General features: G+C 57.7%; 1 protein-coding gene across 4 annotated transcripts in view; it reads left to right on the top strand.

Annotated features, from left to right (window-relative positions):
* Nucleotides 1-26,166, top strand: part of HSPG2 (heparan sulfate proteoglycan 2) — a 99,296-nt gene that overhangs the window by 38,493 nt on the left and 34,637 nt on the right. For 2 of the 4 annotated variants that reach the window (XM_042949215.1, XM_042949212.1), the window contains exons 4-37: nt 2,186-2,295; nt 2,392-2,450; nt 2,744-2,904; nt 4,240-4,290; nt 4,705-4,833; nt 5,063-5,317; nt 5,394-5,513; nt 7,247-7,378; nt 7,537-7,681; nt 7,775-7,926; nt 8,022-8,168; nt 10,561-10,724; nt 11,023-11,202; nt 11,302-11,498; nt 11,593-11,740; nt 12,403-12,530; nt 13,263-13,349; nt 13,440-13,498; nt 13,654-13,721; nt 14,597-14,737; nt 14,851-15,027; nt 15,181-15,360; nt 15,452-15,570; nt 16,198-16,309; nt 16,482-16,595; nt 16,679-16,806; nt 17,159-17,245; nt 17,693-17,742; nt 18,066-18,160; nt 18,484-18,624; nt 19,043-19,234; nt 24,397-24,489; nt 24,829-24,909; nt 25,117-25,347. In XM_042949215.1, coding sequence (XP_042805149.1) covers nt 2,186-2,295; nt 2,392-2,450; nt 2,744-2,904; nt 4,240-4,290; nt 4,705-4,833; nt 5,063-5,317; nt 5,394-5,513; nt 7,247-7,378; nt 7,537-7,681; nt 7,775-7,926; nt 8,022-8,168; nt 10,561-10,724; nt 11,023-11,202; nt 11,302-11,498; nt 11,593-11,740; nt 12,403-12,530; nt 13,263-13,349; nt 13,440-13,498; nt 13,654-13,721; nt 14,597-14,737; nt 14,851-15,027; nt 15,181-15,360; nt 15,452-15,570; nt 16,198-16,309; nt 16,482-16,595; nt 16,679-16,806; nt 17,159-17,245; nt 17,693-17,742; nt 18,066-18,160; nt 18,484-18,624; nt 19,043-19,234; nt 24,397-24,489; nt 24,829-24,909; nt 25,117-25,347 — 4,433 coding nt within the window. The remainder of the gene's footprint in view (nt 1-2,185; nt 2,296-2,391; nt 2,451-2,743; nt 2,905-4,239; nt 4,291-4,704; nt 4,834-5,062; nt 5,318-5,393; nt 5,514-7,246; nt 7,379-7,536; nt 7,682-7,774; nt 7,927-8,021; nt 8,169-10,560; nt 10,725-11,022; nt 11,203-11,301; nt 11,499-11,592; nt 11,741-12,402; nt 12,531-13,262; nt 13,350-13,439; nt 13,499-13,653; nt 13,722-14,596; nt 14,738-14,850; nt 15,028-15,180; nt 15,361-15,451; nt 15,571-16,197; nt 16,310-16,481; nt 16,596-16,678; nt 16,807-17,158; nt 17,246-17,692; nt 17,743-18,065; nt 18,161-18,483; nt 18,625-19,042; nt 19,235-24,396; nt 24,490-24,828; nt 24,910-25,116; nt 25,348-26,166) is intronic. The other 2 variants (XM_042949214.1, XM_042949213.1) reach the window with 1 other exon arrangement.

Genomic DNA, 26,166 nt, shown 5'->3' with positions numbered 1-26,166 from the left:
CTGTGTCTTGTTCTCTCTCTGCCCCTCCCTGGCTCGCACTCTGTCTGTCTCTCTCTCTCTCTCTCTCTCAAAATTAAACACTAAAAAAATAATGATAACAGGGGCGCCTGGGTGGCTCAATCTGTTAAGCGTCTGACTTCGGCTCAGGTCATGATCTCGCGGCTTGTGAGTTTGAGCCCCGCGTCGGGCTCTGTGCTGACAGCCCGGAGCCTGGAGCCCAACTTCAGATTCTGTCTCTCGCTCTATCTCTCCCCTGCTCACGCTCTGTCTCTCTCAAAAATAAACATTAAAAAAAATTTTTTTTTTAAATCTTGTATATAATGCTCAGGAAACTGTGTGTGCACGTGTGTGTGTTTGTGCGTGTACACACTAGTCTGTTTGTATCATAAGCATATGATGTGGATTGATTCAGCCATCATTGGTTCCATATCTACCACATGCCAGGCTTTGTTCTAAGTAGTGTGTGTGTGTGTGTGTGTGTGTGTGTGTGTGTGTGACTCATTTGCAGCTTGCATTAACTTGTACAACTTCCATATGAACTCACGAACGTGGGATTTAATACATATAAAACATCTTTATACGGTAGGTGCTTAAGAAACAGTTATATGTGTATGCTCACACCAATCTGATATGTGTTTATTGTCTGTCATTTAATAGGCACCTGCTATGTGCCAGACTCTGTTCTAAACACTTATACGTATTTAAACTTATTTGTAACTCATTAACTTGGCATTTATAATTAATACCTAAGTTCATGAATGTTCTAAAATTTAATACGTTAAAAATCTCGTACAGGGTGCCAGGGTGGCTCAGTCGGTTAAGCATCTGACTCTTTTTTTTTTTTTTTTTTTAAGCATCTGACTCTTGATTTTGGCTCAGGTCATGATCTCCTGGTTTGTAGGATCGAGCCCCGCGTCAGGCTCTGCGCTGAGAGCATGGAGCCTGCTTGGGATTCTCTGTCTCCCTCTCTCCCTGCCCCTCCCCTGCTCACACTCTCTCTCTCTCTTTCTCAAAATAAATATTTTTTTAAAAATCTTGTACATAATAGGTGCTCAAGAAACAGTTTCTTTGTGTACGTGTAGCACACTAGTCTATGTGTACCATAGGCATATGATATGAATTGAACTCGTGTTCATATGAACTCATGAACATTATGAGATTTAATGTGAATAAAATGTCTTGTATATAGTGGGTTCTTAAGAACAGTTGTGTGTGTATGCTCACATCAATCTGCTATCCATCCCTCGTTTATTAGGCACCCACTGTGGGCCAAGCACTAACTCTGGGGATACAGAGGTGAATGAGATGCAGGTTGCCCTCTCATCAGGTTTATTCTAGGGGGTAGCGGAAGCGACCACAGCTTCTGATTCTCCGGCACTTGCCCTGTGCCAGGTGTCGCAACACTGTGCATGGGGAGATGTGCGTGTAAGCACGATGTCATTTATTCCCTACAGCCACCCGGGGTGGTAAATGTAATTAGCATCCTCATTCGACCGAGGAGGAAACAGAAGCTCAGAGAGGTGAGGTCAGTGCCTGTGGTGTGGCTGACCTCAGAACCCCTGGTTTTCACATGATACTCTACAGTCCGTGCGTGACCAGGCAGGATCGACGCGATGCAGGAGGGAAGGTGTTCTGATGGAGGAAGCACAGGGTGGGGGGGGGGGGCGGTGGTCCTGAGCAGGGGTCTCTAACCCAGCCGGGGTTGGAGGGTGGAGGCCAGTTCAAGTGCTCTTCTTGGAGGAGGTGATGGCTGAGCTGAGAGCCCTGAGGGATGACTAGAACCAGCCAGGGAGGAGTGGGAGACATGTCTCAGTCCCTTGTGGGTGACCCCTGTGCCAGGCCAGCCTCCTCTGGAAGCCAGTTCTTCTTGTCCAGCCTTCCTCTGTGCCGCCGGGAGTCTCTTCTGCACCATCACTTAGTTTCTGCGTCAGGCTACTTTCCCATTGGTTGAGGCCCCTCACTTATGGGTGGGGCCTCGGCTTTGACCCTGGGCAGGCCTGCCACAGCCACTGTGACCAGTGCTCGTACGGGCAGTGCTGGGCATGGCTGTGGGCCCACGGGCGCGGGCTGGGCCAGAGGCCGCTGGAGACCATCCCCAAATCTCCACCCCCTGGCCCAGCGGCCCGGGGCCGCCATATGCCAGGCCGGACCCCTCCTGGTGACGACAGCCCGCTCCTCTCTGCAGTTTATTTCCGGGCCCTGGTAAACTTCACTCGCTCCATCCGCTACAGCCCTCAGCTGGAGGATGCGGGCTCCGAGGAGTTCCGGGAAGTGTCCGAGGCTGTGGTCGACACGGTGAGGTGAAGGGGCTTGGGCGCTCCCCGAGGGTGGGGGGCGGGACAGGATGGGGTGAACGTATCTGGAGGCTGACGGTGCCGTGTCACTCTGCAGCTTGAGTCGGAGTACTTGAAGATTCCCGGAGACCAGGTTGTCAGTGTGGTGTTCATCAAGTGAGAAGGGTCCCCTGGGGGGCCGGTCAGGGAAGCGGGGGGCGGGGGGGGGTGGCCTGGAAGGAGGTGACAAGGAGGGGAAGTAAGAGAGGCCTAATGAGGTGGATCTCGGTCGGTGGAAGGTCAGGAATTTGGGGAGATGGTTGAGACCTTAAATTGCCCCGCTTGGGTTCCAGGCTGTCTGGGAACAGAGTCAGGAGATCGGGCCTGAGCCTCAGGCAGGGGGCGGAGGGAGGAGCCAAGGCTGCAGGTGTCTTTCTCATCCTGCTCCCCTGCCCCATCCCCATCCCTAGGGAGCTGGACGGCTGGGTCTTCGTGGAGCTGGACGTGGGCTCCGAAGGGAACGCAGACGGGGCTCAGATTCAGGAAGTGCTTCATACCATCATTTCCAGCGGCTCTGTTGCCTCCTACATCACCTCTCCCCAGGGATTCCAGTTCCGGCGCCTGGGCACAGGTAAGCCCATCCTGGGACCCGGAGCGCTTCTTCGTTCCTCCCAGTGTCCCCTCCATGGGCTCTTCTGGCTTGGGGCCTGTATACCACTAGGGACAGGGAGCTCACTACCTGAGTCCACCCCATCAGTCTCTGTGCAGTCCTGGCTTGGGTTGAGTATAACCTGTTTGTCCTCTAGCGTGTACCAAATTATGTTTTTTAATTAAAAAAAAATATGTTTTAAGTTTATTTATTTATTTTGAGAGAGAGAGAGCGAGAGCACAGGCAGGTGAGGGGCAGAGAGAGAGAGGGAGAGAGAGAGAATCCCAAGCAGGCTCCGTGCTGTCAGCGCAGAGCCTGATGGCACAGGGCTCGATCTCACAAACCGTGAGGTCATGACCTGAGCCGAGATCAAGAGTCGGGTGCTTAACCAACTGTGCCACCCAGGCGCCCCTAACACGTACCCGGTTAGATTTAATCTCCGCTCACTCTCTCTGTCTCTAGACCTCTGTACACTGACAATAGGTAATGATTCCTTTCTGCATATAGAACTTTCAGATCCAAACGCGTTTGCATTTAATAATAACCAACAAATGTTTACCGAGAGCTGACTATGTGCTGGGCGCTCAGTAAAGCCCTTGTATCCAGCCTCCGTCCAGCCTTCATAATTCCTGGGAAGTAGATATTCCTCTTATTTTAGACGTGAGGGGGCCGAGGCCCAGGAAGGACAAGTGGCTTGTCCCAATTCACATAGACATTGGTGGAAAAGCCAGAACTTCCACAAAGCCCCATGTCTGTGCCAGTCTTGCCAGAACCCATGATGACATGAGATGAGCACAGCACCTGAGGCTCAGCGAGAACAAGAGAACGGCCCCTGGTCACACAGCTATCGGATGCAAAGGCCTGGCCTTTGAGCTCTCGGTCAGCTCAGGTTTCTTTGCACGGCACCCCCCCGCCCCCGGGCTCCTACTTTGACTCCCTGAGCCTTGGCTTCTCCAAGCCAGGCAGGCCCCATTCATTCCCCCACAGGCTCCGTTTCTCAGAGCCGTCACCATCCCTGAGTCAGGAGACCCAGAGCTGAACAAGCGCTTTCCCTGTCATGGCGTAGCCAGATCGGAAGAAGACAGTGTAGCCATCGCCTCTGTCATTCGGCACATAAATCCCCAAAGAACGCACCCAGAGATCAAGTTTGCTCTTCCCCGGGCCCAGACCGGAAGATGGCTGGGGGCCCAGCCCTCTCCTCCCCACTTTTCAGTGAGCCTTCCTGGTTAGGGATGGTGGGATGGGCCTGGCTCGGCCCTGCAGCCCACGGCTCCCAGGTCCCAGACGGGACGGTGCTGATCACACCTTCCTTTCCAGCACAGACACCCCCGCCCCCTCCGGCCGCCGTGGCGGCCGCAGTGACACCAGGTGAGAGTGTAAGCCAGACCTGGGCCCGGCCAGGTACCTGGAGAAGTTCATGGACGGAGGGAAAGGAAGGATGAGGGCGAGATGGCTGGGCGTGGCCCACAAGCCGCCCTCTCTCCCCTTCCCCTCCGTCCTCACTGGGCCAGGCTGTGGCCTGCACGTGTGTGATGTGGTGGTTGCATGCGTGTGGCTTGCTAACTGTGTGTGGGGTTTATGGAAGGGATGGCTGAGGCCACCGCCACCCGTCCCCTGTCCCACGTGTGCCGTGACGTGTCCACCGTGTGCCCTCTGCCTCACTCGAGTCTGCCGGACACAGGGCGCTGAAGCCCCCTGCCAGCCACGCGGTGCCTGTGCTGCCCACGACACCTCCCGCCCCCCTTCCCACCCTGCCCCTCTGACACCCTCCAACCCCCACAGTGCCCCAGTTCTCAAGAGTCTGCACAGAGGCCGAGTTCGCCTGCCACAGCCACAACGAGTGTGTGGCTCTGGAGTATCGCTGTGACCGGAGGCCCGACTGCAGGGACATGTCTGACGAGCTCAATTGCGGTGAGGGGCCGGCCGGGGCCACAAGTGGCCTGAGACACCGGGCAGGGCCGGGGTACCCCTGGGCTTCCATGTCAACCGTGAGGGTTTGGTGCGGGAGGGGGCACTGAGGGAGGTGGGCGGGAGGACAGGGTGGGGGCACCATGTGTGGCAGGGAGGTACAGGGAGGGCCTGGGCGGTGTGGGGGCCGGGGCCGAGGACCGTGCCAACACCAGGAGGGCTCTGTCCACAGAGGAGGCGGTCCCAGCGGTCAGCTCCGTGTCCCCCACTCTGGTGGAGACCCCACCGCCGGTGCCCTGGCTGGAGGCAACCACCATTCAGCAGCTGCCGGGCACCCCCGCTCCGCAGCCTCTGCTCCCCGGGATAGCCAGGCCTGTGCCCTGCGGGCCCCACGAGGCCATGTGCCACGACGGGCAGTGCGTCCCCAAGGACTACATCTGCGACGGGCAGGAGGACTGCAAGAACGGCAGCGATGAGCTGAACTGCGGTGAGGACCCAGGGTGTGGGAGTCGGGGGGCTGGCGGGGGGCAGGGCCGCTGGCTGAACCCGGCTTGGTCCCCCAGGTCCCCCCCCGCCATGCGAGCCCAATGAGTTCGCCTGTGGGAACGGGCACTGCGCCCTGAAGCTGTGGCACTGTGACGGCGACTTTGACTGTGAGGACCGCACCGATGAGGCCAACTGCCGTGAGTGTCCTGGGGTCCATCCGGGCCCTATTCCCCCTGCTCTCTCTGGCTGAGTGTGAAGGCCCTGGGGACAGACTGGAGGGTTTTTCTCTCTCTGACCCCAGCAGTGAGGGGTCTCGGCTCTGAGCTGAGCTTGGTAGGGAATCACTGTGGCCAGACTGCCTGTGGCTGATGGCTCCTTGTTTCTTTTCTTTAGTTCAGTACCATTAATCTTCTCTTGGTTATTTATGCTTGGGTATAGGTCAGACAAGTGGCTGAGAGGGCTTCATACCCCAATGTCCCCTGATGATCGGACTCTTGGCAGGTGAGGGAGTCAAAGCCTTTCCCGGACAAGTATAGGGGTTCTTCACATAGAGCTAGTTCTGAGTTTTTTGGACATCCATCTGCCCAGCTCTCTGTCATCTCCCCATTCAGCCATCCATCCATCGTTCATTGGTCCATCCATCCATTCCCCCAACTGTCTGTCCCATCGGCTGTCTGTTCTCATAGCTCTTCATCCACCTGTCCGCCCGTCGACCCAACATCCTTCCTTTCTCTTATCCATCCGTCCAACCAACTGTCGGACACCCAACTATCCACCCAGCTGACGTCCATCCACCTAGTCAATGTTAAGGACATTATAACAGCTGATGGGTGAGGCTGGAGAGACAAGCACCCTATCGGGTAGCATCTGAGCGTCCTGTCCTGCTGGAGATTGTTAGTCTGAGATTGACGATAATCTTCAAACCATTTCTCTGTGATCCCGGATCGCATGTGGACATTCCTACGGTCCTGTCCACTGGTAGCTCCTCGCCTTCCTCTCTACCTTCCCTGCCCCACAGTCCGCGCTGGAAAGAAGCGGCAGCAGGCCACTTGTTAGGATGTCCTTCCTGTGGCTCGAAGCTTGTCTGACGAGACAGCCCCTTGGGAAAGAGAAGTAATTGAGGGCTTTAGTTGAAAAGCACTTCTCACCTGGGGAAAAGTCCCAGGAGACCCAAGTCCTGATTGTCAGAGCCCCGAACAGAGAACGTGAAAGCTAAGTGGCCTTGGGGGCTCAGAGAGCGTTGGGACAGAAACCCCAAGGTAGTCGGTAGATAGCTGCCTCCTGGCCTTCTCTCACTTCCTTCTCTGCAGATGTGTGGCCTCCTCTCCTACGCCACTCTGCCTTCTCTGTCCCCGTCCGTGTGTCTATCTTAAGGTCAGTCTCCCTGAGGAAGAGTGTCAGTCCCCCCCTACTACAGATGCCTCGGGCCCAGCCCTGGTGCCAGGCCGACTTCAGGCCTCTGGCCAGTCCACAGGTGGCCGCCTCAGGTCAGGGGCCACCCAGGGCCAATCAGAGGGGACAGAGCAGTGAGGTTCGGGCTGTGGCAGGGTCCCTTGCCAGGCCTTTCTGATAGAACTGCACGAGGTCTCACCTGGTGTCTGGGGATCCGGCCACTTTGCCTGTGCCTTTGACAGAGGTCTTGTGCTTGTGAGGGTGGCTGGATGTGGGAGTTGCTGAATGACTCCAACGTGCCAGGTATGTCTCTGTTTTGGGGAACGCAGGTGGAGTGAGTGGTGAGGACAGGGAACCGTGATGAGCCATTTGATGGCCGACTAGTGACGGTGGGCAGCGTCAGGGCAGCTGTGTGTCACGAGGATGAGATGAGGGAGTGACCCTGGGGACACCAGGGAAGGTGGGCAGGTAGGGAGTGGGAGTGGTCCCCCCCTGAGGGCGGGGCCTGCTGCCCACACCCCCTGGCTCTGTCCCCTAGCTGCCAAGCGCCCCGAGGATGTGTGCGGGCCCACGCAGTTCCGCTGTGTCTCCACAAACACGTGCATCCCAGCCAGCTTCCACTGTGACGAGGAGAGTGACTGTCCCGACCGCAGTGATGAATTTGGCTGCAGTGAGCAGGGGCAGGGGGGTGGAGCCGTGGGGGGGCGGGGGTTGTTGGCGAACCACCGGCCCCAGCGCCCGCCGTCCACAGTCTCAGCCCTTCTCTCCTCCCCCACTCCTCCTCCCTGTGCCCTTCATTACCCCTCACTCCTGCTCTGGTCTCCCCAGTGCCCCCACAGGTGGTGACCCCTCCCCAGGAGTCCATCCAGGCTTCCCGGGGCCAGACAGTGACCTTCACCTGTGTGGCCATTGGCGTCCCCACCCCCATCATCAACTGGAGGCTTAACTGGGGCCACATCCCCTCTCATCCCAGGTATGCCTCTGAGCCCGGGCAGGCGCTGGAGATGTGGGGGGCGCTGGGCCAGTGGCCCCGGCCTGACCCCACCTCTGTCTCGGGGCCCTCCAGGGTGACAGTGACCAGCGAAGGAGGCCGTGGCACACTGACCATCCGTGATGTGAAGGAGGCAGACCAGGGCGCCTATACCTGTGAGGCCATGAATGCCCGGGGCATGGTGTTCGGCATTCCCGACGGGGTCCTGGAGCTCATTCCAAAGCGAGGTACGGCCAGCGGGCACACGGGCCCTGGGGGGGCTGGTGGGGCCAGGGCTGCTTGCTGGTGACCAGCCGCAGCCCATTCCCATGCCGCCCGGCAGGGCCCTGCCCCGACGGGCACTTCTACCTGGAGCCCAGCGCCTCCTGCCTGCCCTGCTTCTGCTTTGGGGTCACCAGCATTTGCCAGAGCAGCCGCCGCTTCCGAGACCAGATCCGGCTCCGCTTTGACCAGCCCAATGACTTCAAGGGTGCGTTGGCGGGCGCTGTGGTGGGCTTGGGGCGGGAGGCAAGAGGGCGGATATGGGAGCACAGCACGTGCGGGCAGATGGGGCCGGGTTCACGGAGGGGCGCAGGGTCTCTGAAGAAAGGCTGAGGCCTGTAAGAACAGCACTTGAGGGAAAACAAACGTTTTAGGAAAAGCCACACCCACACTTGACGTCTGCCCGCTTTGGGTTATGAAGAGGATGGGCTCTGGGGCCAGATTCCTTGTTTAAATTCTGATACTCCCTTACGAGCCGTGTGCCCGTGGTCAAGTTGCTGTCTCGTGTCTCAATGTTCTCATCTACGAAACGGGGATAAAATAAGGACTATCTACACCGCGTTGCTGTAAGGACTTAACGGGTTGATACAGACAAGCCATGCTCATCCATGGTCAGTGCCCCATCCATGTGCCCTGGTGTCATCGTCACTATCCTCGTCATCCTCACCCTGAGAGACTGAGAGGTGCCGGTGTCCCCAGAGCCGAAGAACCAGGCTTTGGCATCTTCTTAGCCTGGGGCTGACCTCCAGCTGCCCCAATTACTGTCTGTGTGACTGTTGGCTTCTCTAGGCCTGTTTTCCCAAACATAAAGGCAGGAACGCAGTTGGCCTGTGTTCTCTCTGGCAGAGTGGCCCGGGCCCAGAAATCACAAGGACCTGGGTTCAAGTCCCAGCCCTCATTTACCGCCTGACATCAGGCTGCCTCCCATATCATTAATCACAAAGGATTAAATGCAAGGAGGGGCTTAGATGCCCACCTAGTAAGCACTCGGTCAGTGCTGTGGCTTGACAGTCATTGGACAGCCACTAGCCCTTGCGTGGTCAGAGCTGTTCTTACTCTCCTAAGATGACGACCCTGAGGTCCTCTGAGAGACGGTGGGACCTCCCTAGGGTTACACACAGCTGTTTAGAGGAGAACCGGAACCCAGGCCTGTCTGACTGGAATCAGAATGGTCAGGGTGGGCAGGGATTCCAGCGTGAGCAGGTTGGCCTGTGCGTGGATGGTGACTAGAGGGCAGGAGCTCTGAAAACATCCCTGGAAGGGAGAGAGGAAAGCAGGCCAGGGGGAAATGTGGTCTGGTCTTGAGGGTTATGTATGGTCATTCTGCAGGTGAGGGTCTGGATTCATCCGTGGGTACAGGGAGTTCATTTGTGATCGAGGGGAGAAGCTGCTTCCAGACAGATGTAGAGTTAGCACAAGGAAGGAATTTCTTTTCTTTTTTTTTAAATTTTTTTTTAACGTTTATTCATTGTCTGATAGAGAGAGAGAGAGAGACAGAGCATGGGTGGGGGAGGGGCAGAGAGAGAGGGAGACCCAGAATCCGAAGCAGGCTCCAGGCCCCGAGCTGTCAGCACAGAGCCCGTCGCGGGGCTCGAACTCACGGACCGTGAGATCATGACCTGAGCCAAAGTTGGACGCCTGACCGACTGCGTCACCCAGGCGCCCCACAAGGAAGGGATTTCTAAGAGTCAGAACTGTCCAGGGTTGGGAGGGACTGCCTGTGGAGGTAATGAGCCCCCCATCCATTACAGCTGCTCAATGTGGTAGTCACTAACAACATGTGGCTCTTTAAATTAAAATTAATTAATTCACTTTCTCGGCCACACTCGCCACATTTCAAGTGCCCACAATGTACCATATTGGAGAATACAAGTGTAGAACATTTCTGCCCTCACAAAAATTTCTCTTGGATAGTTAGTGCTGCACTAGAGATCTGGAAGGATGCTGTAGAGAGAAATCACACGTGTGGGGGGGGGGGGACAGGGGGGCAATTGGACTAGATGACCCATCATAATAGTAACAATAACAACAGCTATTTGTTTTTGAGAACTTCTTTTGTGCCACACTCTGTTTTATAAGCATTTCATATCAATTTGCTCAGTTTCTCTTCCTAATAACCTTATGAAGCAAACCAGTATTATGTCCATTTTACACATAAGGAAACTGAGGCCTTTTTTCAAACTCCTACATCTGGGGAGGGTGGTTGAACCAGGACTTGGCATCTGTTCTTCAGCCCCGGGTAACTCTCTACTGCCCCCTGAGGGCCGTTCCAACGCTGACAGTCCACGGATCTGTCCTCAAAACCAAAGGCTCTGAGAAGTCCTGCTACAAAGAATCCATTCCCTTGACCTTTTTCTGACCCTGTGGTTCCCAGCTGTCATTCTTCAGCATTGACTTTCCCCAGAGCATGCTTTAGGAAGCACTGCTCCAAAACTGTAGGGAAGAGAAAAACATTTTTAACTTGGCGAAAGCGACCGAAGTTCTCTTTAAATCAGCTCTCTCCCAGAACCTTCCCGTCTTTCTGGCTAACTGCCTTTCAGGGTGGGTATCGCTGGCAGGCATGTGCTGCAGCCCTCAGCCCTCCCTCTTGCCGCCCGCAGGCGTGAACGTAACAATGCCCGCACAGCCCGGCATGCCGCCCCTCTCCTCCACCCAGCTGCAGATCGACCCCGCTGTGCAGGAGTTCCAGCTGGTCGACCTGTCCCGACGCTTCCTGGTGCATGACTCTTTCTGGGCTCTGCCCGAGCAGTTCCTGGGCAACAAGGTGAGGGACCGGCCTGCTGCTCCGGATGGGGAAACGGCCAAGCCTCCCTCACAGGCCCACAACCTGCCTGGGCTCCGCTCCCTCTGAAGCCGGTGGGCAGCAGGACAGACTCAGCTCTGGAGACCGAGCGTCCCAAAGGCAGAGCCGAGCCCCACCCAGCTCTGCCTCCCTGTGCCCAGCTCTGTGCCAGGCATACGGCGAGCACTAGACACGGAGGGGCGGAGGAAGGGGTGACTGGACACGCAGCAGGCAGCAGGCGTGCCCCCTTCCCTGCCCTGACCGGCCCTGTATCGGCCAGGTGGACTCCTACGGTGGCTCCCTGCGCTACAAGGTGCACTACGAGCTGGCCCGAGGCATGCTGGAGCCAGTGCAGCGGCCAGACGTGGTCCTCGTGGGAGCCGGATATCGCCTCCTCTCCCGAGGGCACGTGCCCACCCAGCCTGGCACGCTGAACCAGCGCCAGGTTCAGTTCTCGGAGGTAGGTGGTGCCCGAGCTCTCGGGGCTGGGCGTGAAGGGGCCGCGGGCTGGGCAGGTGCTAATGCGTGATGCCCCCCACGCACCTCTGTTCGTATCTAGGAGCACTGGGTCCATGAGTCTGGCCGGCCAGTGCAGCGGGCCGAGATGTTGCAGGTGCTGCAGAGCCTGGAGGCTGTGCTCATCCAGACAGTGTACAATGCCAAGATGGCCAGCGTGGGACTGAGTGACATTGCCATGGATACCACCGTCAGCCACGCCACCAGCCACGGCCGGGCCCACAGCGTGGAGGAGTGCAGGTGCCTGAGCTGGCAGAGTCCCCAGCCAGGATAGGGGGGAAACGGCAGGGCCCTCACGGTTCCTGTGACCACTCTCTTGGTCCTGTCCCCACAGATGCCCCATTGGCTACTCTGGCTTATCCTGCGAGAGCTGTGATGCCCATTTCACCCGGGTGCCTGGTGGGCCCTACCTGGGCACCTGCTCTGGCTGCAACTGCAACGGGCATGCCAGCTCTTGTGACCCTGTGTATGGCCACTGCCTGGTGAGTGGGGCCAGTTGACACTCGGACGCTGGCTAGGGCCAGGGAGCATAGATAGGTGGGAGGCCCAAGCTGAAGCCTTTTTGGGCCCATAAGCTTAGCATGAGCCTCTAGAATGGCTGTCCTGGCTGCTAGCTAAACTATCGTGACCTCTGGTTGCATTAACAGAGATAAAATGTCCAGATAAGGGAGGTGAAAGTCCTACTCTCTTCCACCCTGCTCAGAGCATTCCTGGAGAGTACTGTGTTAAAGATCATCCTTAGCAGGGCAGCCCTAAGGGGAAGAAGCCTGGAAATCATATGCATTCCTAAGGAATAGTGGAGGGGGCTGGGATTTTGGAGCTGACCGAAGAGAAGGCTCAAGCTACCATCTTCAGATACCTCAGGCGGTCCGCAAGATAGAAGAAACCGATTCCAGAGGGTTGAAATAGCCAGTGGGTGCAGATTAGAAGAGGGAGGCGGATTTAGGTCAGTATAAAGCAGGCGTTTAGAACCTTCTATGGAACAGGCTGCCCGTGTGAAGTGATGAATTCCCCATGAGGATGCATGCTGGATGCTCCAGCACGATGGAGGAGGCTAGGCCAACCTCAAAGGGCGACCCTCAGAATCCAGGGTGGGGCAGAGGGACTGCTCTGTAGAACCTGAACCACTTCCCCTTCCTCCCAGAATTGCCAGCACAACACAGAGGGGCCACAGTGCGACAAGTGCAAGGCTGGTTTCTTCGGGGACGCCACAAAGGCCACAGCCACTGCCTGCCGACCCTGCCCTTGCCCATACATTGATGCCTCCCGCAGGTCAGACCCAGCTCAGGGTGGGGCAGATATGGTGGGGGGAGTGGGCAGTACAGCAGGCCAGGGGCATATTCTGGGCAGGGAGGTGGGATACCCGGGTTCAAATCCTCACCTCGTCACTGACTTCTTCCATGCCCCTTGACCTCTCTGGGCCTCAGCTTCCTTCCCTATATTACGGGCCCATCTGTCTTTCTAGTATCGCTATGAGGCTGCAGATCGAGAATAGGTGGACAGGGCACCTAGGTGGCTCAGTCGGTAGAGCATGTGAGTCTTGATCCGAGGGTTGTACGTTCAAGCCCCGTGTTAGGTGTAGAGATGACGTAAAAATAAAAAATTTTTAGAAATCTAGGGGCGCCTGGGTGGCTTCGTCAGCTAAGCGGCTGACTTCCGCTCAGGTCATGATCTGAAGGTTCGTGGGTTCAAGCCCCGCATCGGGTTCTGTGCTGACAGCTCGGAGCCTGGAGCCTGCTTTGGGTTCTGTGTCTCCCCCTCTCTCTGCTCCTCCCCTGCTCGTGCTCTGTTTCTCTGTCTCTCAAAAATACATAAACGCTAAAAAAAAAAGAAAGAAAAAGAAAAAAATTAAACAAACGGGCAGGGAAATGGTGGGCAGGGAGACGACCTCACGTCTCATGGCATACTGTGCCATGTGGGCAGCAATCATTTCTTGGGGTGGGAGTGTCAACCCCAGCCCATTGTTGCAGCCCTGCCCCATGTCCTGCCGCCGGATACCCACAGGTTCTCAGACACCTGCTTCCTGGACACGGATGGCCAAGCCACATGTGATGCGTGTGCCCCAGGCTACACGGGCCGCCGCTGTGAGAGGTGAGGGAGAGCCGACCGGGACCGGGGGGAGCAGGCTGTACGGGGTGGGAACATAGAAGTGCCACTGAGGACCCTCCCTCCCTCCACCAGCTGTGCCCCTGGATATGAGGGCAACCCCATCCAGCCAGGCGGGAAGTGCAGGCCCACCAGTGAGTATCACGGCCATCCCCTGGCACTCCCCCAGGCTGCCCACCAGCCCAAACCCCACGATCCCTGGGGAGGCATCCCACCCTGCCACCTGCCTGGCCAGACTGGGTCCATCCCATTCCCACCCGCCTTGCCAACACCCACTTTGTGCTTCCAGACCAGGAGATCGTGCGCTGTGACGAGCGAGGCAGCGTGGGGAGCTCTGGGGAGGCCTGCCGCTGTAAGGTACGCGTGCCCTCCCCTCCCCCACCCCAGGGGACTCCGGCGGGCACCCAGCTGGGAGGGGGGGTGGCCCCCACAGCCCCTTGGCTGCTGGGGGGTGGCCTAGCCAGAGGCTGATGGGCCTCGCTGACAAGTCTTCCCCTCGTGAGAGGTGGCCTGGCATCGGGAAGGAGCCTTGGCTGGAGAGTCGGGTAACCTGGGTTCAAGTCCCGGATCCTTTGCCAGTCCTTCTTCATGCGACTGTTGTATCTGTGTTTGTTTTTGCATACTCACACTGACATGACGATAGGGGTATTAGCATCCCCAATTTGCAGATGAGCAAATGGAGGCTCAGAGGAGGGACATTATTTGCATTAAGACCGGGAGAATCGAGTGGCAGTGGAAAGAAGAGCTGGACAAACTTTGGAGTTAAGCACTCCTGGTCTTAAGTCCCAGAGGAGATTAGCAAGCTGAGTGACCTTGCGTAAATCATTTCCCGTTTCTAAGCCTCCGTTTCCTCGTGTGAAGCATGGAGGTATCACATACTTCTCAAAGTACTTAGAAGGATTAAATGAGATGATGGCTGCACAGGAACTAGCACAGTGCATGAAACACTCCATAAAGAGCAGCAGTGACAGTTTTAACCAAGTTGCTATATTTCAAACCTAAATGTATTTGTGAGCCCCCTAGCACCCAAAAAGAAAAGGGAAAAAAGATTGGTTGCGTACGCTCCCATTAATTGAGGATCATGGTTCACATGGTGGCAACCCTGCTTACCTGTGCTCTTTCCATGGCTCTGCCGGCCTCGGGTCCCCTTTAGAATGTGGGCAGATTAGGCTGGAAGCTCCAGGCAGCCCCTCCCGTGGGCCATCCTGCAGCTCCCAGCTCTGTGCCTGCAGAACAACGTGGTGGGGCGTCTGTGCAATGAGTGTGTCGCCGGCTCTTTCCACCTGAGTGCCCGCAACCCTGACGGCTGCCTCAAGTGCTTCTGCATGGGCGTCAGTCGCCAGTGCACCAGCTCCTCCTGGAGCCGCGCCCAGGTACCTACGCAGGGTGGCTGGGCAGGGAGACCGGTGGGTCCGCTGAGTCCAGGGTGGGCCACGTGCCGGTCCCAGACCTCAGCCCCCGTTCCGGCCTCTTCTCCCCCTCCCAGGTGCGTGGGGCTTCCGAGGAGCCCACTCAGTTCAGCCTGACCAACGCCGCAGGCACCCACACCACCAGCGAGGGCATCTCATCACCCACATCCGGAGAACTGGTCTTCTCCTCCTTCCACAACCTCCTCTCCGGACCCTACTTCTGGAGCCTCCCCTCACGCTTTCGCGGGGACAAGGTGGGCAGCGGGGGGAGGAAGAGAAAAGGAATTCCAGGCTTGGAAGCAAGAATGTCCTGGTGCCCTTGGAGGAAAGGTGGGAGACGCGGCTGGAGCAGTGGCATGTCAGGACTGTGGGGCCTCGGCTGAGCACCTGTCCCCCTTGTGTCCCAGGTGACCTCCTATGGGGGAGAGCTGCGCTTCACGGTGACCCAGCGGCCCCAGCCTGGCTCCACACCTCTGCACGGGCAGCCGATGGTTGTATTGCAGGGCAATGGCATCGTCTTAGAGCATCACACTTCCCAGCAGCCCAGCCCCGGCCAGCCCAGCACCTTCACGGTGCCCTTCCGGGAGGTGAGCAGCACTCCCTGAAGCCTTGCGTGGGGAGGGGCGTCGATACCCCGAGATGTCAGGGCTTGCAGCACACGTGTCCTTTCCTTGGCAGCAAGCGTGGCAACGGCCTGATGGGCAGCCGGCCACACGGGAACACCTGCTGATGGCCCTGGCGGGCATCGACACCCTCCTGATCCAGGCGTCCTTCAGCCAGCGGCCAGCTGAGAGCAGGTGTGTGGGGCCAGGGCTGGAGGACAGAGGGGCCAGCTCTACCACATACAGGCTGGGTGGCCTTTTGTGCCTCAGTTTCCCCATCTGTAAAATGGAAATTATAACAGCGACTCTCTCATGGGGCTTGTTCTCAGGTTGGATTCCTTAGAAGCCAAACGTGAGATGGAGATTGGAGTGCACACGATTCACAGTGAAAACCTGGGAGGGAGGCAGAGGGGAGGGCAGACGGACAAAGGAAAGGAAGTGGCCAGGCCAGGAAGTGGTTTCAGATGAAAACTAGCCTCAGCCTCACCCCCCCGGGAGCTCTGCAGAGCCATTCTGCTTTGAGGCAAAGGGGCTTTTGTACCCTAGGTCCATCTGTCATTGGTCACCCTGGGGGAGCAGGGTGGTATGTTCGATCCAGGAAAGGAAGGCTCATTCTCTGGAGAAGGTTGCAGGTAGAAGCCATCCGCCACAGCTCTTGCACCAGCTGGGGGGCGGACACCCAGCTGGGGATCCAGACGGGGCCCCAACAACATCAGCAGCAGGGCTGTTGGGAGGGTTGTAATCGACATGATCCCACTCGGGACTCCGGGCATGCCTGGCACAGAATGTGTGCTCATTTATAGCGGGTCTTGTCATTTCCAGGGTCTCTGGTATCAGCATGGACGTGGCTGTGCCCGAGGACACCGGCCAGGACCCCGCGCTGGAAGTAGAACAGTGTACCTGCCCACCCGGGTACCGCGGCCCATCCTGCCAGGTGAGTGCCAGGCTCCACCTCCTTGTCCTCCTTGGTGCTTCCTGGCTCCTCCTCCTTTAGCTCTCCCTTCCTCCCCAGGCCCCCTCCCCCAGCCCCACCACCACTCAGTGGGCGCTGCCCTGAATGGGTGGTGCCGAGGACTCCCCTCCCACTCCCATCTTCTTGCCCCCAGGACTGTGACACGGGCTACACACGCATGCCCAGCGGACTCTACCTGGGCACCTGTGAACGTTGCAGCTGCCACGGCCACTCGGAGATCTGTGAGCCCGAAACAGGTGCCTGCCAGGTGAGTCCCGCCCTCCTTCCTACCTACCCCAGGGGTCTGCGGCCTCCAGGGGCTCAGCCTCAGCCCACGCTTTGCCTCTCCAGGGCTGCCAACACCACACGGAGGGCCCTCAGTGCGAGCGGTGCCAACCAGGATACTATGGGGACGCCCAGCGGGGGACGTCACAGGACTGCCAGCCGTGCCCATGCTATGGAGCCCCCGCTGGTGGCCAGTGCGTCCATTTCCTGCCTGTACCTGCCCTTTCCTGAAATGTCCATTGCCCCCTTCTGGACTCTCTTCCTCCCGGGCCCTCCTGAGAGGCAGCGGTTAGATCCTGGCCTTGCCGCTTCCTCACTGTGTCACTTTGTATAAGCTACGTTTCCCTCTCTGGGCCTCAGCTTCCCTGTCTGTGAGATGGGGATAAGACAACGATACACCCCACCTTGACCACTCGTTTGAGAGGTGGCTGAGAACCCTTAGCGCGGTGCCTGGCACATGGTTCACACGCCCACTCTTCCTCTCCCTGCTGCCCTGGTCCTCAAGGAAGGGCTGCTGACCTAACTGTTTGCCCCCCACACCGTCAGGGCTACCCATACTTGCTTTCTGGACACGGACGGCCACCCCACCTGTGATGCGTGCTCCCCAGGCCACAGCGGGCGTCACTGTGAGAGGTGAGGCGGGTGGTGGGCAGGAGGGGGACGGTGCAGGAGGGCTGCCCCAGAAGCCTCCCGCTGTCCCCTCACACAGGCCCCAAGGAGACCACCAGCTCTCCTTCCTGTGTGATCTAGGTCTGCAGTTCACCTCCAACTGCCAGCACCCCCTACCCCAGCCAGGCCAGTGACTTCCCAGAAAGCCCCTCGTTCTTGCTAAAGGTCCTGGGTTCAAGGCCTGATGATGCTCACTCACTGGCTCTGTGGCCTAGGGCATGTCCCTGCTCTTCTTGTCCCACCTGTTTCCCTGTCTGTAAAATGGGTGAGTTAGGCTGATTCCTTCCAACACCATGAGGTCTGGTTCCACTCTGAGTCCGACACAGGGCCCCCGGCACAGTCCTGGGCTCACAGCAGGCTCTCCAGGATTCTGTGGTTCTGCCCTCCCTTCCTCTAATGCTTTCTCCCTAGGTGTGCCCCAGGTTACTATGGCAACCCCAGCCAGGGCCAGCCGTGCCAAAGTGAGTAGGGTTGGGGAGGCCTTTGGGGTCGGGCTACCCTGTCTCCCCCAGGGGTGGAGCTAGGACAGAGCCTTTGTTCTCCTTCGACTTGCGGCAAGTGACTTTTTCTGAGCCTCAGCTTCTTGATCTGTAAAATGGGCATAGTAAAAAGCCCACCCACTCCAGAGGGCTGGTATAAATGCCTATGATGCCTACATATGGTGGGTGTTCAGAAATTAACACTCTCTCCCTCTCTTGGTGGTGAGTGAGATGGCCAGAGGGTGGGAAGTGAGGGCGCATGGAGGCGGGTTTGGGCCTCCAGCTGCGGCTTCCCTCCATCTCAGGAGACGGCCAACTGCCAGAGCCGATCGGCTGTGGCTGTGACCCCAAGGGCAGCATCGGTAGCCAGTGTGACGCCGCTGGCCAGTGCTATTGCAAGGTCAGTCCCAACCCCTGCTCTCTGTGAGGCCCGACATCACGGCCGTACTTGTTGCCTGGCATTCCTTCTCACTGTACCCTTGGGGCTGTCCCCGAGCCCCCACCACCCTTCCCCTGAGGGACCGCCTCTGCCCCGCTGCCCAGAGCCTGGTGGGAAATCAGGCAACACCCGATGGGAGCTGGGCCTCGGCATGGGGGCTGTGGGATCTTCCCCGGGACTGCCAGAAGTGGCTGGGAGGCCGGCCTCAAAGGCTGCTGGAGGTACAAGAGACCCCCCCCCCCCCCACAGTCTCCCCACACCCTCCCTTCCATCTGTCCTCCCAGGCCCAGGTGGAAGGCCTCACCTGCAGTCACTGCCGGCCCCACCACTTCTACCTGAGCGCCAGCAACCCCGACGGCTGCGTGCCTTGCTTCTGCATGGGTGTCACCCAGCAGTGTGCCAGCTCCTCCTACAGCCGCCACCTGGTAAGTGCCCGGGCACAGCCCCTCTGAGTCATCACTGGGGCAAGTCAGGAACCCAGCCCGGCGGCGTCCCCTCTGCCTGTGAGGACACCCACCCCCGTGCCCTGGTTATTGCCCATAGAAGCACAGATGCGAGCAACCCTCGCCCCTACCCTAACACTCGCCCCTACCCTAACACCCTCCCCGTGGCCCCATTATCGCCTGTGTCAGCACTGAGCCCAGCACCCCTTTCCTTTCCCAAGTGTCCTTCCCGCTCCCCCCACTCCCGCCGCTGCTTCTGTCCTAGTCCTGCTCTCAGAAACCCCCCATAACCCACCCAAATGCCTTCCCACACCCCTCCCCAACCGAGGTGCCTGCCCCTGCCCCCCCCTCTCGCCCAGCTCCCGCCCAAGCTGACATCCCATCTTCTTTCTGCTGCCAGATCTCCACCCGCTTTGCCCCTGGGGACTTCCAAGGCTTTGCCCTGGTGAACCCGCAACGGAACAGCCGCCTGACAGGAGGCTTCACCGTGGAGCCCGTGCCTGAGGGTGCCCAGCTCTCTTTTGGCACCTTCGCCCAGCTTGGCCATGAGTCCTTCTACTGGCAGCTTCCGGAGGCGTACCAGGGAGACAAGGTGTGATGTGCAGGGACGGCTGGCAGGCCCTCCCTAGTCACCGGTTCTGAGCCAGCCCCTGCGGAGCCCTGGGGCCAGTGGGGCTCAGACACAAGGTGGCCTCAGGGCAGGCGTCAGCCGCTCAGCGGTTAAGCGTGCAGCCTTTGGGGTCAGATAGGCCTCGGCCTGAGCCCAGTTCTGCCATTTCCCAGATGACTGCCTTTTGATAAACTTCAGCCCCAGGCTGGCTGGCAGGATGAGAAGTCGTGCCTGGCACATAAGCACTCTCCTGTTAGTGGTTTTCAGCTTTCATGCAACAAATAGGTCCTAGGCGAGGCTCTAGAAACTCAAGGACAGATGTGACAGTTTCAGTTTCATCCCTTTGCTTACTCAGAGTTCCCTCATCTGTGCGGTGCTCTGTGCTCGGTGTCAGGCATGAGACTAACTCTGATTGTAAGTCACGTTTACGGAGCTCGAGCCGTGCTGGGCACTGTTCCAAGCACTTGTATGTGTCATAAATCGCCAGTACTGCCCCATTTCTTTCAAGGGAACAGAGATGACACCCAGAAGGTGGCAGTGCTGGCATTCAGCCCCGGGTCAGAGGCTTCCCTTGAATCCTACACTGGTCAGAGATGAGCCATGGTTTGCTGGGGTGGTGATGGTCATGCTGATGGTGGTGGCGTGGGGTGCAGGGTCTTAGGGGCGGACTGCAGAGCAGCCTGCCCAGACGTGTTCCTCAAGGAGTCAGTGCCATCTAATGACACCCAAGGAAAGATGGTCTTGGTACAGGAGTCCCCTGCTGGCTGAGGTCAGTGAGCGAGCAGATGTGTCCCCTCACGCAGGATCTCAGGGAGGTCAGGGACACAGAAGGGGGAGTGCCCAAGCTGCCATGTCCTTCTTCCTTGGACAGACCCAAGTATCCCAGGCTCCTCCCAAGGCTGACCTTCCGGTCCCTTCCCCCTTCTCTGGGTTCCACTTCTTCCACTCCTGGCTTCCCTGTCTTCCTCCCTACTGCCCTGGCCCGCGGTTCTCAGACTTCTCTCTCTGCTCCCTCTTTTGGCGTTTCCTGGCGCCCCACAGAGGGAGGCGTATTTTGCACGGATGCGCCGGGCTCACCAGGTAGGCCCGTGATCTGAGTGGTGTGAAATGGATGTGACACAGCCGTGGTGTTTTCCGATGCCGTCAGTCCCGCATGGGGAAATGCCCAGTGCCCGAGGAAATGTGGTCCGCATGAACCCTGGCAGGTGCCCGACGGCCCCGCCCTGCAGTACCAGGAATTGGAGCTGGGACGACCTGTGCCCCATCTGCTCTGTGGTCTGGTCCTGCTGCCTGCTGTCTGTGGCCAGAATGGTGGCCGAGGTGGCAGGGAAACTAACTCAATGCTAAACCACTTGACTATACCCAGCCCACCAGATTACCCTAGCACTGCCTTCCGAGCAACCTCCACTAACCCTCTGTGTGCGTATGCCCCTTCAGCAGCCTGGCGCTAACCCCCGGGTGCCAGCCTGGAGGGCGGAGTATGCATCTTCCTCCCCAGTCAGCATGGGCCTTTCTGGCCACCATATCCACGGGGAGAGGACACTCCCCAGGGCTCCAATGCTGGGGCCCTGGGAGGTCTGAGCTGGGCTCTGCCCTCCACCCATCAGAACCGCACGTCCCTCTCAGAGGAGCAGTTGAGGGCAGCTGTGACAGCTGAGAGGACCATGGGGCCCCCAGAGGGCAGGGGCCGGGCACAGCGGCTATCGGAGGTAACTCAGCACTTGGCTGGGACAGGCTGTATCTGGGGCCCCATGCAGAGCAGAGAGAATAGTTCAAGCAAGAGCCTTGAGCTGAGGCCCTGGCCTTCCTGGGCCATTTTCCCCCAAGCTAGGCCCCAGTCTAACACCCAGTCCACTCCAGTGTTGCCCATGGGAAACATTCCAGAGCCATCCATGTTTTGGGCTGGCACCATGGGCATGCATGGTAAGTGAGGCCCAAGGAACGGCCTCCCCTACCACAAGTGCCCCGGGGACCTGAGCTCGACAGAGAGGTGTCTTCTGTATGGGCTTCTGCCCATAGTCATCTGGGCCCATCCCAGGATTGCCCCACCAGGGTCATGAGGAGCAAGAGGACATCGGGTGCGAGGGCCAGAAGGTCAGGCACTTGTGAACAGATAGCACAGAAGTAGGTGGCTCATGGGGCCTCTTGCCGCCTGATTGGAGGCAGAGCCTCACGGCGTCTTTCTGTCCCTCTCTGCTCCTTTCCTCTGTCCTCCCTCTCCCGGTCCCCCAGGTGGATGAGGCCCAGAGGCGGATGGATGCCGAGATCTGGCAGCTCCTTTCCAGCTTTGCTGCCCACCCCCATCCCCCTGCCCCGGGGCTCTTGCCCCATCCCCAGCCTGCAGCTGCCCTGCAAGCAGCTCTCCCTTCCTCCTCCTCCCCCTCCTCCCCCTCCTCCTCCTCCTCCTCCCCCTCCTCCTCCCCTTCTTCCTCCTCCTCTTCAGCTTCTGCACCTTCCTCAGCAGGCTCTCAGGTATGTGCCAAGGCACCTGCCAAGAGACCCCACCACCACCATGTTTTCCAGACTTTAGCTGTTTGTGAACCAACTTCACAAATTCTGCCATTTCTGCACACTACCTGGGCTATGATTTACTTCAAATTTCCCTTGATTTTATTATTATTTTTAGACGTTTTTAAGTAATCTTTACACCCAACATGGGGCTCAAACCCACAAGCCCAAGATCAAGAGTTGCCCGCTCCGCCGACTGAGCCAGCCAGGCGCCCCTCAAAGTTCCCTTTAAGTCTATCACACAGCAGCTCATTTGCGCTGGTAATACATTTTCCAATACATGTTAAAATACCTACTAAATTTCAAAATGTTTTCTGGTGTGCTGCATAAGTCATCGTGGGGTCCTCAAGAGGCACACACCAGACATGAGGAGACACCAACCCAACCACGCCCAGTGAGAACAGTTGGGGTCTCTGGATCCAGGGATGGGGCACAAGTTGTCCCAAGAGCAGGGCTAGGACTTGAGCTTTGGGCTAGGGGCTTCTATCCCTCCACAGCCCCCACCCCAGCCTTCCCTCCAGGGTTTGCGTGTGTGTGCGCGTGTGCATGCGTGCAAATGTGTCCCCGCTGGGACTGTAGCTGTGCTCTGGATCCCCCACCCCCGACCCCCCAGCAGCTCTCATTGCCTGTCCTTCTGTCCTAGTTCTCTCTCTCCTACGAAGGCTTCTCTCTACTTCCTGGGAGCCTCTATTATTGGCAGCTGCCCCAAGCCTTCCTGGGGAACAAGGTAACAAGGAGTTGGGGGTTAACAGGGTGTCATCAAAACCTAAAATATTCCAGAGCCCTTTGTCAAAGTCCTTTATGACACAGATGGGTAGGTAGATCAAGGCCCGGAGAGGGGAAGGGACTTGCCTGGTGTCCCATCAGTGGCTACAGGCCCTGGCGGGGAGCTGTCTCACCCAGGAGGCTTTACCCCATATCCAGCTCACTCACCTAGCTCTTGGCTCTGCATTCGTTCCTTCAGGAAGCATTATTTTAGCACTTCCTGTGTGCTGCGTTGTATCTGGGCAGAGGACGACCCTGGCCCTGGTCGTTCCTGTCATCGCCAGCATCATCAACGTCATCATCACCGTTGGCATTACTGTTAGGATTGACGTCAGCTCCGTCTTGTTCCAAAAACTATTTAGAATGCCTCTTAAGAATATGCATAATGTGCCATGAAATAGCATTCAGAGAGGCAGCTGGGACGGAATTGGCATGGTCCAGGGGGAATAGGGACAAGAAAGATCTGCCGAAGCCGAGAGCACAGCCAGGTGTGTGAGGAGCTGGCAGGCAAGGAGGCCGTGCACTCTGGGGGCACTCTGCTCTGGGCAGTATTTTACAGAGCCTTTGTTACTTAATCTTTGTGCTACCCTTCAAGGTACATATTATTTTTATTGCTATTTCCGTAAGAGGAAAGTAAGACTCAGGTTAGGTGCCTTGTCCGGGGCTGTCCAGCCAGTACAGTTGGACTTGAACTCCAGTCTTAGACTGCAGAGTCTGCTCCCTGAGCAGACTCCCTGAGCCACCCTGCTGCACACGGCCTGCAGCTTGATCTGGAAGCGGTGATGAACCTGCTGGCATCCAAAGCAAGCAGGAAACTAAGTTGTTTCATGGTTATCCAGTTATGCCTTGGAGTTCCTTCCCTCACCCTGAGCTTGTGGAAAACATCCTCAGGACAGTATAGCTCAATTCCAGCATGTAGTCAGTAGGCATTGAATCAATGCTCACCAGCTGAATGAACACAAAAACGAACAGATGGGCTAGGCCTGATGCAGTGTGGTATTGATCCGAACATCTGCTGTGGGGGCAGAGGAGAGAAAGGAAAGTCCTGGGACAGAGCTGGGGCCTTGGCTGCCCCCGTGAAAGCCCCCAGCAGGAAGCCTAAGGACTCTCTCAGTTGTGAGCGATGGAAAACCCAAGTACAGCCAGCTCCTACAACTACAAAGTCCGAGGAAGCTGGTGTCAGGCATGGCTGGGTTCAGGGGCTCATTAGGACTTTTATCTCCATTGGCATCGTTCTCCGGCTTCCAATCTGACTAGTAAAGGGGGTATCTCTGTTCTGGAAGGAGCAGAAGTGCCAGGTTTACGTGTCCATCCCCGACAGAGTGGAAGAGAATGGTGGAAAATGCACATTGGCCAGACCTGGCTCACGTCTGTCCTCAAACCACCTGGCCCGCACGTAGGACATAGTTTCCTTTAAAGGAAACCAGGGCCGTAGTTTGCAAAAAACCAGGGAAATGGATTCTAAGCAGACAAAAACCACCTGCCCAAGGGACAAGGTCTCTGAAGGCGCACCCTCAGTCCTACCCCCACGGCCGGGAACTTGTAAACCTTCTGGGGCTCGTGATGATCACCGTCAGTACCCCTGTCTACTTTATGGGAAATTTCTTCAAAGGGAAAGGGACTTGAAGCTTGTTTGCTGAGCTGTCAAGGCTGCTCAGGGTCACCACCAGCAGGTCCAAGACAACAAAGGAACTGACAGGTGCCTGTCTCCTTGGCAACCAGGGGCCAAGCGCACTGGCCTCCGGTTGAACGGAGGGGACAGCACGGGTACAGAAAAGCCTTGAGAAGCTCTGCCCACTCACCGGTAGGGTCACACGCACCGTGGAGGAAGGCAGAGTCGGGCTGTGACTGCAGGGCTTGCCTCTTTGCAGGTGGCGGCCTATGGCGGGAAGCTGCGATATACCCTCTCCTACACGGCGGGGGCTCATGGCAGTCCGCTCTCTGACCCTGACGTCCAGATCACGGTGAGCACGTGGCTTCCAGCTGGGCGGGCAGAAGGGGAGGGTGGAAACCAGCAGCCACCCTCGGTGTCCTTGTCCTATCGGCGCAGGGCTCAGCTGGCCTGGCACGAGCTGGGGTCCCGAGGCCCATGGCCCCCCACCCAGTCAGGTTAGACACTAGCCAGGCAGAGGCCCAGCTGCTGAGAAAGAGGCAGTGAGCGTGGACCTGATTCCTTTGGGCACATGAGCCTGGGCAATCAGAGACTGGAGGCTGGTGTCACAGAGAGGCCGGGACTGGTGGAGGACTCCTCTGTCCCCGAGGGCCCCTTGATTCCCCTCCCAATCCTGCCGGTGTCTCTCCAGGGCAACAACATCATGCTGGTGGCCTCCCAGCCGGCGCTGCAGGGCCCAGAGAGGAAGAGCTTCGAGATCATTTTCCGAGAGGTGAGATCACACTGTGTCTGACCCTCCCCCACTACCCACCCTGCTCTGGAGCCTGGCCTCGACGGTGCTTCCCCTGCCCATCCCCCATCCTCACCTCACGGTCCTCGGCCAGTGCCTGGAGGCCAGGGGTTGGGGTAGCGGTGCTGCAGGACTAGCACACGGGGCCTCACACCCCTCACCCACACTTGCTGTTGTCCCCCCACCCAGGAATTCTGGCGCCGGCCTGATGGGCAGCCGGCCACGCGCGAGCACCTCCTGATGGCGCTGGCCGACCTGGATGAGCTCCTGGTCCGGGCCACGTTCTCCTCCATGCCACGGGCAGCCAGCATCAGCTCCGTCAGCCTGGAGGTCGCCCAGCCTGGGCCCTCAGAGGGACCCCGGGCCATGGAGGTGGAGGAATGCCGCTGTCCCCCGGGCTACGTTGGCTTGTCATGCCAGGTGAGTGTGGCCAGCCCAGACACATCTGCTCTGGTACAGCTGGTCAGCAAGCTGTTCAACTGCCATGTCCATGGCCTGTCATTACTGCCGTAACTTTAATTTTTTAAAAGCCTTTCTTGCATCTGAATAGCAACTTTCTTTTTTTTTTTTTAAGTTTATTTTGAGAGAGAGAGAGAGAGAGAGAGAGCGTGGGGGAGGGTCAGAGAGAAAGGGAAAGAAAGAATCTCAAGCAGACTCCACACTGCCGGCCTGGAGCCCTACACAGATTTGAACTCATGAACCGTGAGATCGTGACCTGAGCCAAAATCAGGAGTCACATGCCCAACAGAGCTGCCCAGTTGCCCCTGCCATAACTTTAATGTACTGTGCAGTATCTGATTTATTCTTCCTAACACCCGTGAAAGATGTGTAATTATCCCCTCTTAACAGATTTTTAAAAAATATTTATTTACTTTTGAGAGAGGGAGACACTAAGTGTGAGCAGGGGAGGGGCAGAGAGAGAGGGAGATAAAGAATCTGAAGCAGGTTCCAGGCTCTGAGCTGTCAGCACAGAGCCTGATGTGGGGCTCGAACTCATGAACTGTGAGATCATAACCTGAGCCAAAGTCGAAGTTGGAGGCTTAACCGACTGAGCCACCCAGGCACCCCTAACAGATTTTTTTTAATAGAGGCTCTGAAGGCTAAGTGGCTTTCCCAAGGGCATACAACTATGGTCTCCCAAGACTAAGACCCAGCTCGTGCTCCCAGGGTGCCCCCTAGAGACAGGGAGGCAATACGGATACACGTATTTTTCTGGGCCAAAGCAGAACATAGAAATGC

The sequence above is a fragment of the Panthera leo genome, chromosome C1, assembly GCF_018350215.1.
Source record: "Panthera leo isolate Ple1 chromosome C1, P.leo_Ple1_pat1.1, whole genome shotgun sequence".
NCBI classification, from domain to species: Eukaryota; Metazoa; Chordata; class Mammalia; order Carnivora; family Felidae; genus Panthera; species Panthera leo.
The sequence above is the reverse complement of the archived record's forward strand: the minus strand, read 5'-3'. Positions and strand labels throughout refer to the sequence as shown.